Source organism: Prionailurus bengalensis, chromosome E3, assembly GCF_016509475.1.
Source record: "Prionailurus bengalensis isolate Pbe53 chromosome E3, Fcat_Pben_1.1_paternal_pri, whole genome shotgun sequence".
NCBI classification, from domain to species: domain Eukaryota; kingdom Metazoa; phylum Chordata; class Mammalia; order Carnivora; family Felidae; genus Prionailurus; species Prionailurus bengalensis.
In genome coordinates, this window is record NC_057357.1 from 33,516,607 (window position 1) to 33,534,302 (window position 17,696).

At 42.8% G+C, this 17,696-nt stretch overlaps 1 protein-coding gene across 1 annotated transcript in view; it reads left to right on the plus strand.

Annotated features, from left to right (window-relative positions):
- The window catches only part of GRIN2A (glutamate ionotropic receptor NMDA type subunit 2A), a 373,199-nt gene that overhangs the window by 246,406 nt on the left and 109,097 nt on the right, over positions 1 to 17,696 (plus strand). The window contains exon 5 of the mRNA XM_043560552.1: positions 13,290 to 13,404. Within this exon, the coding sequence (XP_043416487.1) occupies positions 13,290 to 13,404 (115 nt within the window). The remainder of the gene's footprint in view (positions 1 to 13,289; positions 13,405 to 17,696) is intronic.

The following is a 17,696-nucleotide window of genomic DNA, read 5'->3' on the forward strand; positions in this document are numbered from 1 at the left end:
CAGGCTCTGAGCTGTCAGCAGAGAGCCCAACGCGGGGCTCGAACTCACGGACCGTGAGATCATGACCTGAGCCGAAGTTGGACGCTTAACCGACTGAGCCACCCAGGCGCCCCAGGAACATGAATATTCTTAAGTTTGAAATTAGAACAAAGTTCAAATGAAGGGTCTGCAGATGTGGCTTATTTCATTTAAAGTATTCTTTTTAAATGAACTCAAATGCCTCTCGCTAGGATTTTCCCTGCTGTCCATAGGTAATCTTGCACCTGGCCCATTTCACTCGTGGATTTTACCTGCCCTGTCCTAGAAAGCATGAGACTCTGTGCTTCCTCCTGAGAACTCAACTTGGTGTTTTCCCTGAAAACAAAACAAACAAGTAGAAATGGGATAATGGGAGTCTAAGCAGTATTCTGAAAGGTTAGGACTTCCTGCTAATATTCCTACAGTATCAGGGGCTTCAGCTGCAAATATATTACCGTTATTTATATTGTTGTAATTACATCCTGATAATAAGTATTTCTCCCTAAACTCAAGTGACTTTGAAGAAAGGATCCCAAGTTTTTTATTTACCGTCTGATCGCCTGCATGTTGCTGGCATATACCCGGTACTCACCTAATATTTGTTTGAGTGGATGTGTTTGCTAAGAAATGGATTTGAAGCATTTCAGTTAGATGTGCTTTGGAGGGTTTAATACTGAGTGTTCCATGCCCCAGGAAAGCCCTTAGTGCTGGGAAAACTGGGAGAATTGTTCACATTTAGTTATGGAAGTCAGTTGAAAAATGTATTAATGATAAGCCCTCATCAAACTCTGACGAGTACTGCCATGAAGTTCTCAGCTACGCTGGGTGGTTCCTGTCCATTGAATGTTTGTGTCCTCCAACAATTCATATGTTGAGACTCCAACCCCCCAACGTGAGGTTATTTGGAGGTGGGGTCTTTGGGAGCTGATTAGAGTCCCATGAGGTCGTGAGGATGGGGCTCTCATGATGGGATGGCTTCTAAGAAGAGGAAGAGAGACCAGAGCATGCTCTCTCGAGCTGCCACGTGAGGACATGACAAGAAGATGGCCATCTGTAAACCAGGAAGCAGGCTCTTACCAGATGTGGGATCTGCCAGGGCTCCATCGTGGACTTCCAGCCTCCAGAACTGTGAGACACAGATTCTCATTATTTCAGCCACAGAGCCTGTGGTAGTTTGTTAGGGCAGCCTGAGCAGCCTCAGACAGTGGTGTTATCCATCTGACACGCGACTGAGCTGGACCCCCGAGGACTTGGGTGGCTTGCTCATGGGGACAGTGCCATAAATGGTGGATTTAAAACTCGACCTAAACTCATTTACGCTACATCTCCTCTTGTGTCTACAGTGTTTCCCGAGTTCAGAGTCCTGGGTTATGACTTCTTGTCTTCAGGAAGGTTATAGCCCAGCAGAGTAGGTAAAGTCACGTCGGTCATGAATGACATCAGGCCAGGAATCTCCCTCCATGTTACCTTCATCAAAGACTCATCTTTTATTTTTCCAGCAGATGGTAGTGTAGGGTTGTATTAGCTGGGGTCCTCCAGAGAGGCAAAACCAAGAGGCTGGAAAGTCAGAGATTTATTACGAGGGACTGGCTCACAGGATTGTGGAGCCAAGAGGTCCCCCCAATGTGCTGTAAATTGGAGGCCCCAGAAAGCCAGTGGCGTGGTTCCAGGCAGAAGCATAGATGAACAAAGAAGGCATGAGAAAATGCTCTCCAAGCTCGAGGAGAGAGGGCAGATTCCCCTTCCTCTGCCTTTTTGTTCCATTCAGACCCTCAGTGGATTGGATGAGCCCACGCACGTTGGTGAGAACCATCGTCTTTACATACTCTACCGACAAAAATGCTAATCTCTTCCTGGAGACGTTCTCACTGAGGCAGCCAGAAATAGTGTTTTACCCACTATCTGGGCATCCTATAGCCTAGTCACATAAAGCTAACCATCCCAAGGGTTTTCCGAAAGAGGTGTCTTTAAAAAATTCCCTCCACGTGGTTGGGACTACACATAAATAATGGGGGTGGCTGGTGCTCTAAGGTTCACACCATGTGAACAATCGGTGTTTATCACTGAGAGAGGTTGTATCTGATTTGGAGGTGTCGGGGAAATCTTTGTGGGGGAGGCATTGTTAGAGATGGCCTTGAAGGGTGGCCAAGAAGCATGACGGAGGGGACGAGAAGGAACTATAGCCACCGAATATTGTGTGGACAAAGACATGTGGCCTGGCTTCTTGTCACCCCTGTCTTGGGTTTGGTGTTAAGGGGGAGAAACATGGTCCTGGCTTGAAGATTAATGTGCTGCTTTTTGAATCAAGTCAATTGTTGAGCACGCTGTGCCCGATAGCATGATGCTAGACAAACATGAACGACTGAAGCCAAGTCCTTATCTTTGCTTCTGTTGAGAGCAAATGTGTGAATGTGAAATTCTTAGGGAACAGTCAGGGACTATGGATTGCTAAGGGCTTATAATGTGAGGTGTGGATTAAAATGAGCTAAGAAAAGGAAAGATTATCAGGAAAGGCCACATGGGAGAAATGGAGCTTGATACTCAGCTTTGTGCACACCCCCGCCCCACCAAAAAAAATATTGGGTTTGGGTTGAAGTTAGTGGGGAGGGAAGACACTTTGAGTGAGAGGGATCTTGCTCTCCCTCTCGCTCTCCTTCTCTTCCTCGAGAGGAAGAGAGTGAGAGGGAGAGCGAGAGGGAGCAGAGAGAGAGAGAGAGAGAGAGAGAGAGAGACAGACAGAGATAGTAAGAGATGGGGGTAGGACCAAATATGTTGTGTGCTGGGAGGGGGAGCCAGGAGCGAGGATCAAGAAGTGCTGAGCTAGGAAGGAAACGGAGGAATTTGTAGGACCATGCCCACTTTTTTTCAGAGAAGGTTAACTGAGGTGCAGAGAGGCTAATCGGGAACTGGTACCATTTAATTCAAAGTCTGTGGACTCTACTTTGGTTCACATAGTGCCTATAGCACTGAAACCAGCCAGGATTAATTTTGTTTTCAAGCAACAGAAAGCCCAAAACCTAAAAGTCACTTAAACATGAGAAGCATTGAATTTGTCCCTCCTGTAAACAAAATCCAAGCGTTGTCCAAGGCTTCATCATGATGTTCCATGATGTCAGGGACCCGGCCTCCTCTGCCTCTGGCTTTATCATCCTTAGCCGGTGGCTTCCACCTCACAGTCCAAACTGGCAGCAAGTGCTCCTGCCATCATGTCTGTATCCCAGCCATCAGGAAGGAGGAAGGAGTAAAGAAGGGTTCATCCCCTCCTTTATATGATACGTTACCTGTTATAAATATTATGCCTTCTCCCCTGCTTTTGGCCAGAACATAGCCATGGGCATGCCTGGCTACAGGGAAGGCTGGAAAATGTATACTTTATTATAGAAGGCTATGTGCACAGCTAAAAATGGGGGTATTGATGACTAAGGCGGGAGAGGAGAGAGGATACTGAAGAACAACCAGAAGTGTCTGACACCCTGTGAGGCCTGTGGCACCATCGTAAAATTCTCCAAGCCTCTGTACTTTCTCCATGAAAGGAGAAAATCCACACTTAGTTGTTTGGGTAAAATTTCAGGCATATGGAAATTATCTGGTACAACATTTAACACGTATTAGGTGCTAAATATGTTTTTGTCCCTTTTTTTAAAAAGCGGTTGTTATTACTCACATGTCCAAGGAGATGGGACAAGATCGTTGGCCTCCTGATTTGAAGGTCGGGGCCTTTGTATGCAGTGGCACGGAGGGACAGGTTCTTAATTGTTTTCTGGTTTGTTAGTTTAATTGACTGATAGAAGCAGTAGGATTTTTTTTTCCAATAATAATTTCTCAGGAAGTGCAGTGTGTTTGTGATTCGAGCAGAGGTGGGTGTCCTAGAAACCCACTGGCCTCCCCCTCCCCCCGAACTTCCTCCTGTGCCTTTGGGTTACCTCATTGGATCCCTCGGGATCCACTGAGCACGCGTGGGCACCCACTAGACAGATAGATAGAGGAGGGTCATTGTCAGAAGGCGAGAAAATATGATGAGACCTTTCTTTCCCTCAGTAAGTGGGTGATTAGCATCTCCTTTATGCCGGGAACCATTGCCCATTCTAGAATGGGGTGCAGCAGAGAATGGGCAACAAATGGCCTGCACCTGTGGGGCTCATGTTTCCGGATGGGGCTATCCAGACATTCTTGGATGAAATCGCACGTTGAATTGATTCACATCAAGTCATTTTGCATATTGTGTTGGTGGGAGTGGGGTCAGGGGTGCTGAGGAGGCACCTGCCATGCACATCTGCCTGTTCGAGATCCTGAAGACCTGTGCTGCATAGACACAGGTGATCGAGTGAGCTCCTGGAAACTGCTTGCCACCTTACCTGGTTTTGTGGGGTCTCTTGGAATAGAAGCTCATTAGGTGAAATGGCTCCATGAGCCCCGGTGCCAGCCAGTTCCAAATGGTTAGGTGATGCAGAGTCACTAGAAGTTAATGGTGATACGTTTGGTGCTCCGTGGGTGGTGTTATAAAATACGATCCAGCATTTCTAAAACTTCCAGATCCCCCATCAGGCTCCTGAGAGAACCACTCATATAAGGAACAAGAACACATGTGAGATCCTGAGAACCACGTTATTCGTGGACACTCAAGCTTCTGACGACTCCTGACAAAGTACAATTAGGGCATGTCTCTTAGAGCCTACTGGACATGTCCTGCTCCCCACGTAAGCCTTGGCCAAGTGGTTCGGCTCTGCTGTCTGGCGATGGAGCCAGGGGGACGGTCATATTCACAGAGAAAGCTTCTGCCTGACTTACGTACTACAAGTCTTAGACTTGGAGGTTGCGTTACAAAAGGCAGCATGTGGGGCATTGTCCCCCAAAACCACCGTCAGCTCAGATGTGCTCACCAAATGGAGACAGGAAGTCCAGGAGGCATGAAGGGGAGGATGGCAGCCCTTTGTGCATGATAGCCTGGTCCAGGGGTCCCACGGGCTCCGAGCAATCAGACGAGCGCCTCTCTTTCCCTGGGGTGAGGGACTGAGGCAGCACATCACCTCCCTTGAGGGACTGGGATTAGTAGCCAAAACAGTCCTCCGGCATCTAAAAGATTAAAGCCCCTTAATCTCAAATGTTCGGAGGAGAAAAGATACTTCTGTGAAACCGAGATGCTGGCTGCCATTGCACACCCCTCACTGACCTCGTTATGGTCCATCACAGTTCATCCCCGCAGTTACACAGTGGCGTGGCTGTTACAACCCGATTTCTACGGAAGGGGAAACAGAAGCTCTGAGAATGTAGGATGCTTTCCTGGGTTTGGAAGCAACAGCAAGACCTCGTAGCCCCGGCCGAGCAGTTGCAAACTCAGCAGTTGCCTCACAGACTCGTCTCTGTGAGGCTGTCGCATGGAAAATAAGCACTGACCGAACAAGGTGCCGGAGGCCTATGTCTGCTCGTTTATTCCACAAATATTTTTAAGCTTGTACTGGAACACACACTGTTGTCGGTGTTTTAGAAGCATGGTGATGAAGCCAGACAAAGATTCCCTGCCTTGATGGAGCTTACCCTCTCCTGTGGCAATTTTTGAAACTATAGTATTGCTGGGCGCCTGGGTGGCTCCCATCGGTTAAGCGTCCAACTTGTGGTTTCGGCTCAGGTCGTGATCTCATGGTTTGTGGGATCAAGCACCACGTGGGGCTCCAATACTGAGTGTGGAGCCTGCTTGGGATTCTTTCCCTCTCCCTCTGCCCCTCTTCCCTACCTATTCTCTCTCTGTAAATAAATGCACATTAAATATATAAATATATGTGTACATATATACATATATGTATATGTATATATGTATATATAATTGCTCAGCCAAGGCAACTGACATTATTATTTTGTAATCAGCCACAAGAGAATTTGAGTTTAAAGAGTAAATACTTCCTGTGCTCGCTTGGGCAGCACATATACTAAATACTTACCTCTTTTTTTTTTTTTTTAACCCAGTAGTTTTTTTTTTTTTCCTTCTTTATGCTGTCGTTTCTGAGCCCGTTTGGGATGCTGCCGGCCTAGAATATGGAAATCTGTGTGTTGGAGTGATTACATTTCTGTCCTGACATTTAAGTCGTAGCCCTGAGGTCATGCCTTTTGGTAATTGTTGAGGGGAAATGGGAGGGCACCGATGAGCCTGTGAAATTGAGCACCAGGACAACTGGAGGCTTGCTGGAGAGAAGCAGGGCACGCTGCATGCTGGGAAGGGCTGGCGTGCGGGGTGAAAGCGCTATGCGTGGGGCGTAAAGAAGGAAGAGTTTGGTGGCCATCAGGGAGTAGTTAATAGAAGATGAGGGGGCGCTCAGACACGCATCAGAGTTGAAGGGATTTCCGGCCGCCAGGAGAATGCTGCCAAGAGCAAAAAACGTTTTCAAGAATCGAGTGTCTTGAGGAGGTTGAAGAAAACAGAGACTCTGTTTTCAGAAACATGTAAATTACATGGCAGACGGAGAAGGGTGATACCCAAAGCAGTTCGAGGAGGCATTGAAGGCAGAGTGTGATTGGGGGTGGAGGGGGGGGGGGAGGAACTAAAGCCCCAGGGGAATGTGGGAAATGGCAAAGCAGATGGAAAATTAACCAAAAATTGAGAAACACTAAATGGGTTATGGTGGCATTTGTGAGACAGTAAGAGAATTAGAGTCTGAAGGCAAATAGTGAATAATAAATATGTCTAGGGAACATTTCAAATAATCAGATTTGGGAAGTTAAAGGAGACTTAGGACTGTACAGGCAAAAAAGAGAAAATAGAAATCAGAGGGAATGAGACATTTTAAGCGATAGTGCAAGGAGCTTCTGCAGCCTGTGTATGGGTAGCTTTTGACGGGAGAACAGAGGGACCCTGGAAGTAAGTGCATTGAGTGGCCACCATAAGCATGGCCTTAAAAAGACCATTGCATTTGGAGTGGGGGTGTTAGAAAATGTGACGGGGTGGAAAACTAGTAAAAAAAATGCATAGGAAATGTCTGTAAATATTAGCTACTATTTATTAGGTGATAGCTCTAAACCAGGCATAGTAAACCCGGAACAGTATCTTAAGGGCACCATCCCTAATGCTACCCCTAAACCCGGGAGTTAGGTAACTGTTAGCTCAAACCACATGCAGCTGTCTTGGCTAGTTCGTGCAGTGTAACCTGATCCATTTTTTACAAAGAAAGAAATGAAGGCTCTGAGAATTTTAAATACACTGCCGAAAGTGACACAGCCGGGAACACAAAGCCAGGCTTGGATTCCTGTTCTGTTTTCCACAACAGAGAAATAGCAATTCGTCCACATATTTATTCAGCATCGGCTTTGTACCAGGCACTCTGTTTGGCCCTGGAAATGCGATACTAAAGGCCTTCATGATGCTCACCATCTATTGGTTAAAAAATACCCCAAGACCAAAGACAGTCTAGAGCAGCTGTCTGGTAGAATGTAAGCCTCATGGAATCTTATGTTTTCTAGCAGCACATTAAACAAGGAAAAAGAAGCAGATGAAATTAATTTTAAGAATCTGTTTTATTTCACCCAAGCTGTCTAAAAATATTTCGATATGAAATCAACGTAAGGTTATTCATGAGATATTTTACATGATTTTTTTAATACAGATTCTCCAAACCTTCTGTGTATTATGTCCTTAGGGCTCACCTCTATTCAGACTATTTCAGGTGCTCAATAGCCACCTGTACTTGGTGGCTGTTACAGTAAACAGTTCAGGTCTGGAGAGAACTTGAAATTCAGGCCTAGTTTCTTTGCAGTCATAATACAGGAAAAATGGCCCTCTCTGTTTTTCATCGTTATTTCTGATCTCTTCATATCACCCATTCATAGGGCACACAATGCAAGCAGTAGACAAGTGATGATCTGGACTTTAGCTTCATACACCTAAGTAGATACTAAAGGAAACTTGTTCTTATGTATGTCACATAATTTACATTTTTTCTAGTTTAATGTTGTGTATGTCACTGACAATGAAAACCCCAACTAGTTGGCTTTACCATCAGTCGTTGATAATAACACACAAGTGGACCCTCGGGAGACCCCTGGAGCCTCCACCCTGCTCAATTTTGCCAGCATGCTTTCCTGTATTTATTGCTCCTGATGGAAATGTTGAAGATGTAATTTGAAGCTTAGCAGCTGCCAGAATTTCTAATATTTTATCTGATCACCGAAAGTGTATAATCCATTTTAGAGAGATAAACAAAACAATGATAAGATTTTGCTGTTTAATACAAGTACCCAGCAGGTGTTAATGGGGACCAAGCAGTGGGGTGTGTAATGGCATTTCCCTAGGTAAAGGATTTTGCTCTGGAGCTGGTTTAAATGGGAAGAAAGCCTGAGAAAATATGGATTCTCCTTCCTAGAAATTGGATGGGGGAATTGAAGGTAATAGGTGTTTGCATCCTGCTGACTTCATAATGAAATTACCGTTTAACAAAAAATTTTGGTAGAGGTTCCCCCCACCCCAACCAGACACACACAAGGGATTGAAGACTGTTAATAAAATTTAAAAAAAGGAAAAACTAAAGAACCTATATTAACATTGAGTATACAGACTCATTGGTCCAGAATATTAAATCTTAAAGGAACACAGAAAATTAGGGAGTGTGAGAGCATCCGTATAGTTGTTTCCATATAACCTGAAGAAGAGCCATCACATCTAAATAATCACCCTGCTCATTCCCTCTGATCTCACTACAAGAGGGGAGAAGAGGAATGGGTGGAAGAAATAATGATGGGGAATCAAAGAGGAGGGAGGCTTAAGTAAACTCAGCTGGCAAATCAAAAGAAGATATGGATACTCCGTGGTACATGCCAGCTCCGTGGATAAAACAGCAACTGTGGTGTTCAGTCATGATATGTAATGCTGTGAGTGGCCCTCCCCGGCCTCATGTCTATGTCAGAGCCAAAGCATTTGCTCTCTGGTCTGCCTTTTCCAAAAAGATAACAAACTGGATATTTCTAAACCTCTTGATAATTGACTGAAATTTTCAGTTCATCCACATTTGGGCCATTAGATAGATCCATCCTGAGCTCTTTCCATCCCAAAGGGATGGAAAAATTGAAACCTGGCTTGGTAGCTAATTTGATTCAACAACAACAACAGTGATAATAAATAAAAGACCTTAGTGAATTGGCTGGCCTAACCCTAAGTTTTCGGTAGCAAATACAGAGTGACTTGGCAACTGATTTCATACTAGCTCTTACTCACTGGTGGTCTTTGTCTGCAATATTTATATTGAAATTCCATGAACAGTGTTCCATCCTGTGTCATGGTTCTATGCTGTTGGCTTTATGGCTTCCTCCATGCAGCGCATCACCACCCCTTTCCCCTGGCCATTCACCTAGCCAGCCCTTATTATCCCTTCCTGACACAATCCAAACGTTTCCACTTTGTTTCCTGATTCCAACTCTGCCATCAGAGCAGAGCCATTCTATTCCTTACGCTCTTCACCAGCCTACTTAATACAAATCTCTAATTTCATACTTACTGTCTTTATTCCAATTATTTATTGCAGGAATGTATTTGTTTACTTTTGTATCATTTTTCCTATCACATCTCTTGGCACAGGTCATGACACATAGTAGGTACTTAAAGATGTCTATAGGTTGGATGGGTGGGTGGGTGAATGGATCAATACATGGATGGATGGATGGATGGATGGATGGATGGATGGATGGATGGATAGACAGATGGATAGACGGACAGATGGATGAATGGGTGGGTGCGTGGGTGGATAGATGGATGGATAGATAGATACGCGGGTGGGTAGGTGGGTGGATGGATGGATGGATGGATATATGCATGGGTAGGTGGATTGACAGAATGATGGATGGATGGATGGATACAAGGATGGATGGACTGACAGATGCATGGATGGAAGGATGGATAGATGCATGGATGGGTGGATTGACGGATGGATGGATGGATGGATGGATGGATGGATGGATGGATGGACGGACAGATGATACAAGGATGGATGGACTGATAGATGGACGGATGGATGGATGGATGGATAGATTCATGGATGGGTGGATTGACAGAATGATGGATGGATGGACAGATGGACGATAAAAGGATGGATGGATGAAAGGATGAATGGATTGATAGATGGATAGATGCATGGATGGGTGTATTGACAGATGGATGGATGGACAGACAGATGAATGGGTAAATGGATGGATGGATAGATGCATGGATGGGTAGATTTACAGAATAATGGATGGACGGATGGACAGATGATATAAGGATGGATGGACTGATGGACGGACAGATAGATGAATGGATTGAGGGATGGATGGATAGATGCATGGATGGGCAGATTGACAGAATGATGGATGGATGGATGGATGGATGGATGGATGGATGGATACAAGGATGGATGGACTGATGGATGGATGAATGGATGGATGGATGGATTGATGGACAGACGATGGATGGATGGATGTATACACGGATGGATGACACTTGTGGTGATGATCTGTCAACATACTCAACCACCAAATATGAACTCCAATGCTACAATGGGCCACGGCTAAAATTAATCATGGGGAACAAAAGCAAAAGTCAAATTGGAAAAATAGAGTAATTTAGGTCCCCCTAGTTAGTGAGAGGTTTTTAGACATAAACAAAAATGTTGGAGTTGTCCTTCAATGCGGGGAAGCATTTTTACTTCTTCTCTTGGCAGGAAATCCGACTGCATGACTGCTTTACTTAAAACATTTCATGGATCTCCATGGTCTTCTGAACAACATCCAAACCCTTTAGGGTGGTATTCAAAGTCGTTTACGATCTGGCTTCAGGGATTCTCTTCAGACAAATCCCACTGCCCCTCAGCTTACTAAGCTATTCCCTGCTTTCCCTAGCATGTGTCACTGCCTTTGCTGACTCTTCTTTACTCAGGGTGATTCTTTGGCTCAGAACTCTTTTCTCCCACCTCTTCTTAACCCTTTTACTCTCCTAGATTCCCCAGGAAGTGCCACCTGTATCCCTTAGGTTGAGTGAGGGGCCTTCCTTGGCATTCTTACATCTCCCACTCACTGTGCATTTGTGCATGAGTGGTGTTCTACGTGCTGTCATTGTGTATGTGCCTGTGTCACTGAGTGGTAAAGATACCTGTAGGAGGGCGGACAGCCACTGCGGTTTTTATTCCTGTATCTAGAAGACTCCCCGTAGGGTCTGACATATAATAGACATTCAGTAAATAGTTGTTGAATCAACAAAATACCTATGAGGAAATTATCACAGATACCTCGCATGCACACCAAATAGAGTGATTACTCTTTGCTCCTTCTAGAATCGCAGTGCTTTATTTTTCTGTTTTTTAACAAACACTATTTGCAAGAAACTTGGAGAACAAAAAGACACACACACACACAAATAAAAGGTACCTGTAATCCCTCTGTGCATAGACAAACCCTATTTTTATTCTCTTCTGTTTAACATTAAATAGTGAGCATTTTCTCTTCCCCCTTAACTTGTCATCAAAACACGATTTAGAAAAAGAAAAAGCAAATAGTTCATTGAATGGATACACAATATTTGCTTTTTTGCCTTTTCCCCAGTTTCTTCACCTTGTCCTTGGAGACCTGATTCTCCCTCCACACAACACAGTCTCCACTGAGGCTGCCCAGGGGCAGACATGTGACCAGTTAGGACAGTCCCTGGTTTTAGAATTTTTTTCATAGTCTATTTCTCCTCCTTAATATTTTACTTCTTCAACTGCTTTTGGTGTTAAGGGAGTGTGAAGCAAGAAAATGCCATGGCCTTGAGATAGCCTGTCTGTCTGGGATCTCTGAATATTTCAACCCACCATACTGCATTAACTGAGTATCTGCCAGGTGGTATGTTCCCATGCAAGTCTGACAGCTTCACCTTTTTCTTAAGCTGCAAGGAGAAATGGAATCCCGGGGACCCTCCCACCCGAATCATGGGAGTTGACCTCTGCCTCCCTCCCTCCCTGTCTGCATCCACCTTGCCTACAGGCAAGGTGGCTTTGAGGGGTGCTGAAGATAAGAGTATCATAAGGAAGACAGATGTTGTGCAATGAAAACACCTAGGCTAAGGGTTGACCATACGGATGTTATATAAGGCGGATGGTGAGGCGAGGCGTTGTCCTTGATGCCTCTCTCTCCCCCAACCTCCACATCACTAAACACCTGCTAAATATTCTCCACTTGGTCCTATTTGTGGCAGCTGGTATTTCTCCTTCTCCTCCCTTTCTTTTGGGGCCACAGCAGTTCCCAGGCCAACATCCTCTCTGACCTGGATAATAAGCACAGTGTAACCAACCCCCTATGTCCCTTCCAACTCATTCTGTACACAACATTCAAGTCATATTATACAAGAAAAGTCCGATTGTACCACCTCCTTGATTAAAACCTTCAGTATCTTCCTACTGTTTTAAAACAAAAACAAGAGTCTTTAACATGGCCTGAAAAGTCTTGCTATATCTCACCAATTCATCTTCTCAGCCATACCACATCCCACATTCTTCTGTCTCTCTCTCTCTGCTTTGGTCTCGCTGGTTTGCAGTCAATCCCTCATCTGTACCAGTACAGGGCCTTTGCACGTGCTGCTGCCCTTTGCCTGGAATATGCTTATGTCCTTTTTTTTTTTTAACCTAGTTAATACTGACTCCTTATAGCCTTGCCTGACCCCTGTTTCACTTCCACATGGCACACTCACCTCTCTACTATATCACTTGTCATAGATCTGTAATTAATTAATACCTGTCCTGTCCTTTAGACTATAAGCTTCATGGGGAGAGGGATCCTATCTGTTTCCTTACTTACCTTCATCCAAGTGGCTGCATCCTGGCCTGTAGCAAATATCTAATAAGTATTAGTAGAATGAGTAATGAACAGATGGGATACTATTTCTTGGAAGCTGTATACCATGTGGTTTATGAGCAAGCAGCTTCCTTTAGGGAAGCTTATTAAAACATAATAGAACATGCTTTAAGACCCTCCTGTACTATCATTTGAACAGAAGTCTATGGGCATGGCAGGATGGAAGGGTCCATCCCATGTGCTAAGTACAATTACTAATGCCTAAACAGGATTGGGGATTCTGAGAGTGATTACAGGTTCGTGGAAATGAGTGCCTGGCCAATTAGCAGTGCCCACGCGGGTACTAATACTTCCTTGGATAGAGGCCACCTGTCGTGCATGGTGATGGCCACATAAGTCTTCACTTTCTGAGTGTTACGTTGATGGTGGCATCCGCTCATCTGACCTCTTGAATTCTTCTCTAAAAACATGTCTTTCTCTCTTCCTCTCTCTAGATTTATGGTCAACGTGACATGGGATGGCAAAGACTTGTCCTTCACTGAGGAAGGCTATCAGGTGCACCCCAGGCTGGTGGTGATTGTGCTGAACAAGGACAGAGAATGGGAAAAGGTGAGCATCCTTCGGCATGCCGCGTATAGGGGAAGGACGAAAGCAGGGGCCACAGAGGGGCTCGGCTTACTCCTTTTCCTCACATGTTTTCTGCTGAGCAGCTCCAGATCCCATCCCACGACCAGGACCAGATGTTTCCTGGAACAAGGCAGACCAAATATCATAAGGTGCAGGCGGAATGCTTTTCCTGGGTAAACTGTGGTGATCGTGTGCTGTTCTGTGTGTCAGCTTCTCACATCTCATTAGGAAGGATCCTTGAAGGACTTAGGATAAATAATGTAAAGACTAAAGTTTGGTTCATGTTGGTACAATAGTACACGTTTGCTACAGAGCAGTGATCACACGAGTCTGCCTAAACCCCATATTATGTACCATAATTACACATTTTGCCATATGGAGGAACCCCTGTATTTTCATCTCTGTAGTCTTTTACTTTAAATCAACCCATTTCCGAAACTTAAGCATGTCACTTCTACAAATCACAGGTTGATTATATTTCTTGTAAAGCACATTTTATAGAACATGTATATTAACTATTAAAAAATGAAAAACACCACTGCAGGGGAAAAAAATCATCACACGTCTTACCCAATGCCGTGTCCTGAGTCAGAGAGGGGAGATGTCATAGGATTTACAGATGACGCCATGAGAACGATGACAGTATCTGTCCCACTTTCCCACTCTCCCACCAAGTTCCAAGTCAGTGGCCATACTATCACATAAAGAGCAGAATAAAAGAGATCAAAAGGAAGCCTGTGTCTTTATCTTGTCTTTTTTGACAAGCAAGGCATGGCTTCTAAATTGCTTCAGCAGCTTGAGATTTCTTTTCACTTTGCACATCAGATGGGCTTGAGAGATCCTAGGGGTAGGAAGATGCAGGATGTGGTGAGGAACCGTCCTATAATTAACTAGCATCAGAAAAAAGTTCTGTGCAAACAGATGCATTGACTCTGGACGATCAATGATGCATTCCTAGAAGGGAAGATGAAGAGAAAGCTTTGGAAGATTTTGCCTGCTACACCCCACAGCTACAAAAGAAACTTTTCTTCAAGTGCACTTAGGGAACTCACCAAAGTAGACTGTGTTCTCAAGCATAAAACAAGTCTCGATATATCTAAAAGGATTGAAATAATGCAGAATGCTTTCTTTGACCACACAGTGTTAAAACAAAAGTTAATAATAAAAGTATATCTACAGGATCACCAGATGTTTGGAAATTAGGTCCGGCCTGTGAATAGCCCACGGGTCAAAGAAAAAAGACATAAGAAAATATTTTGAATGAAATGACCTTGAAAAACACAGCATGTCAAAATTTGAAGAATAAAATTGAAGATGTGCTAAGGGGGAAATTTATAGCTGTGACAGCTTATAAATAGAAAAAATAAGGGAAGTGTAAAGTCAGTGATTGAAGCTTCTACATTAAGAAGCTAGGAAAAGAGCAAAGGGAACCCAAATGAAGTAGAAGGAAGAAAACAATAAATATAAGAGTAAAAATCAAAGTCAAATACAAATATAGAGAAAAATCAACAAAGCCAAAAGCTAGTTCTTTGAAAAGGTTAATGAAACTCGTAATTTCTAGCAAGAGTGATCACACAAAAGATAGAAAACACAAATACTAATAATCAGTACTAAAAATGTAAGAGGGAATATTAACACAGACATTATAGATCCTGTAGACATTAAAACGATCAAAAAATTGGGAATAATGTATGCCAACAAATTCCACAATGTAGATAAAATGGGCAAAGTTTTTTTGGAAAAAAAAAAAACAAACACCCACCAATTTCCAAAACTGACATAAAAAGAAATAGACTGTCTGAATTCCCTAAGTTTCTAAGCTCTAAACTTGCTAAGAAATTGAACTCATAACTAAAATCTTTCCCATTTCAAAAACAAGAAAACTCCTGACCTAGATGGCTTCACTGTGAATTCCATGAGACATTTTAAAAAGAAATGACACCACTCTATGTAATGTTTCAATATAGTAGTAATCAGAACCCAGAAATATATTAAAAAAGAATAATATATCATGGATAAAGGATGTTTATCTTATGAACTGGTTTAATGTTCAAAAAAATCAGTCTAACTTACCATGTTAATATAATAAAGGAATAAATTGCATGGTCTTCTCAACAGATGCCAAAAAAGCATTTGATGAAATCTAATATACCCATTCATGGTAAAGAGGGAGATTTCTCAATCTGTTAAAGGTTATCTATGAAAGCCCTATAAGTAACATTTTGCATAGTGATAAAGTGATGAAAATAGATCTATAAACATACATTCAAGTGATTTGTGATGAATAATTATGACAGTGAGGGAAAAGAAAGTCCTTTTAATAAATGTTGCTAGATCAACCAGATATCCATATAGAAAAAAAATACCTTAACCCATAGTTCACATCATACATAAAAATTACTTAACATAAATTTCCAACTTAAATGTAAGTTAAAACTGTCAAGTTCCCAGAAGAAAATTTAGGAGGGTATTGCTGTGATCTGAGAAAGTAGAATGCAAAAGGCATTAAGCCTATAGTAAAAATAATAAACTGGACTCCACCAAAATTGAAAAATTTTTAAATTTTGCTCATGTACCAACACGGTTAGAAAATGAAAAGACAAGCCACAGACTGGGAAAGGAATATTAACTATGGTTTTATTCATATACATACACACACACACACACACACACACACATATACACACAAAGAACTCCTATGAATCAATAATAAAAAAAAACACAGAAGTGTGAAATTAAGTTAGACACTTCACAAAAGATATTACTCAAATGGTCAGTAAGTAAATGAAAACATGCTTAACATTGTCGATCATCAGAGCCATGCAAACTAAGACCAGAATGATATTTCACTTCACACCCGCTGAATGGCTAAAACGAAAGACTGACAATACCAAGTGTTGACAAGGATATGGAGCAACTGAATCTCTTAAATATGGCTGATCACAATGCAAAATTGCAATCAGTGTGGAAAAGTGTTTGCCAGTTTCTTACAAAACTAAACATATGCAAACCTTACAACCTAGTAATTCCACTCCTAGGTATTTACTGTAAATAAATATAAGCATATACCCCCAAAGTAATATTTGTATAAGAATGTTCATTGCAACTTGATTTCTTCATAATAGAACATCAGAAGGAATGCCAATGTGCAGCAACAAGAATGGATAAATAAATTATGGTATATTCACAAAATGGAATGCTGCTCATTAATAAGGAATGAACTGGTAATACTTACAACATGCATGAATTGCTAAGCATTATGTTGAACAAAAGAAGGCAGACACAGAGAAATATACTATATAATCCCATCTATGTAAAGTTCAATAAGAGGCAAAACCAGTCTATGGGGTTAGAAACAGGAATGGTGGTTGCTTTTGTGGAGGAGGGGCATAGGGAGCTTTCTCAAGTTACGGCATTGTTCTCTATCTTGACATTTGTCAAAGTGCATCAGACTTTTACCCAGGATCTGTTTATTTCCTTGCATGTTGTTGTACCTTAATTAACAACAATTTTTGAAACCCTTCATATTGAGATTCCCAGCACAACTAACTACCAGTGTTGCCTAAGTTTTTGTATTTAACCCCCGGAAACAAATACTAATTATATCAACAATAGCCATTGTTTATTGAACACCTGCTCTATTTCTCCTGTAGGAGGTACACCCAAGCACCAAATCTCCCCCCTCCCTCCCTCCTTCCCTCCTTTCTTCCTTCCTTCCTTCCTTCCTTCCTTCCTTCCTTCCTTCCTTCCTTCCACAAATACTTATTTAGTGCCTACTACGTGCCAGGCACTATTCTTGATACTTGGAATTTATCAGTGAACAAGACAGAGAAAAAAACAACTTCTGTACTCATGGAACTTAGATTCTAGTCTGCATGTGGAAGAGGGTGGGGTGGGAGTCTGTGTACTTTTGTGAGGTTTTAGGAAAGAATTGAATTCTAGTTAACTGGCACCTGGTATACCCTGTGGCCCACATCTCCATCATTGAGCTGGGCTCAGTGCATCTGGGACATAGGACATGCCTTTTTATTTTTTTTTTTCAACCTGTAATGTTTTCCTGGACCCACTCCTTATATCTATCCTTCAAGTTCTGGGTTTTCTTTCCTCTTACAAATGCAAAGCCAACATGAAAATTGCCTTCTTCTTATTCTTAATAGGAGGTAGGGAACGTGGGCCTTTCTGCCTTATGGTGTTGTGTTTTGGGGTTCTTTTTCAACAGTTTGAAGTTACACAACCTGAGGATCCCTTGTGGAGCTGTGAAATCCATCTCCTTG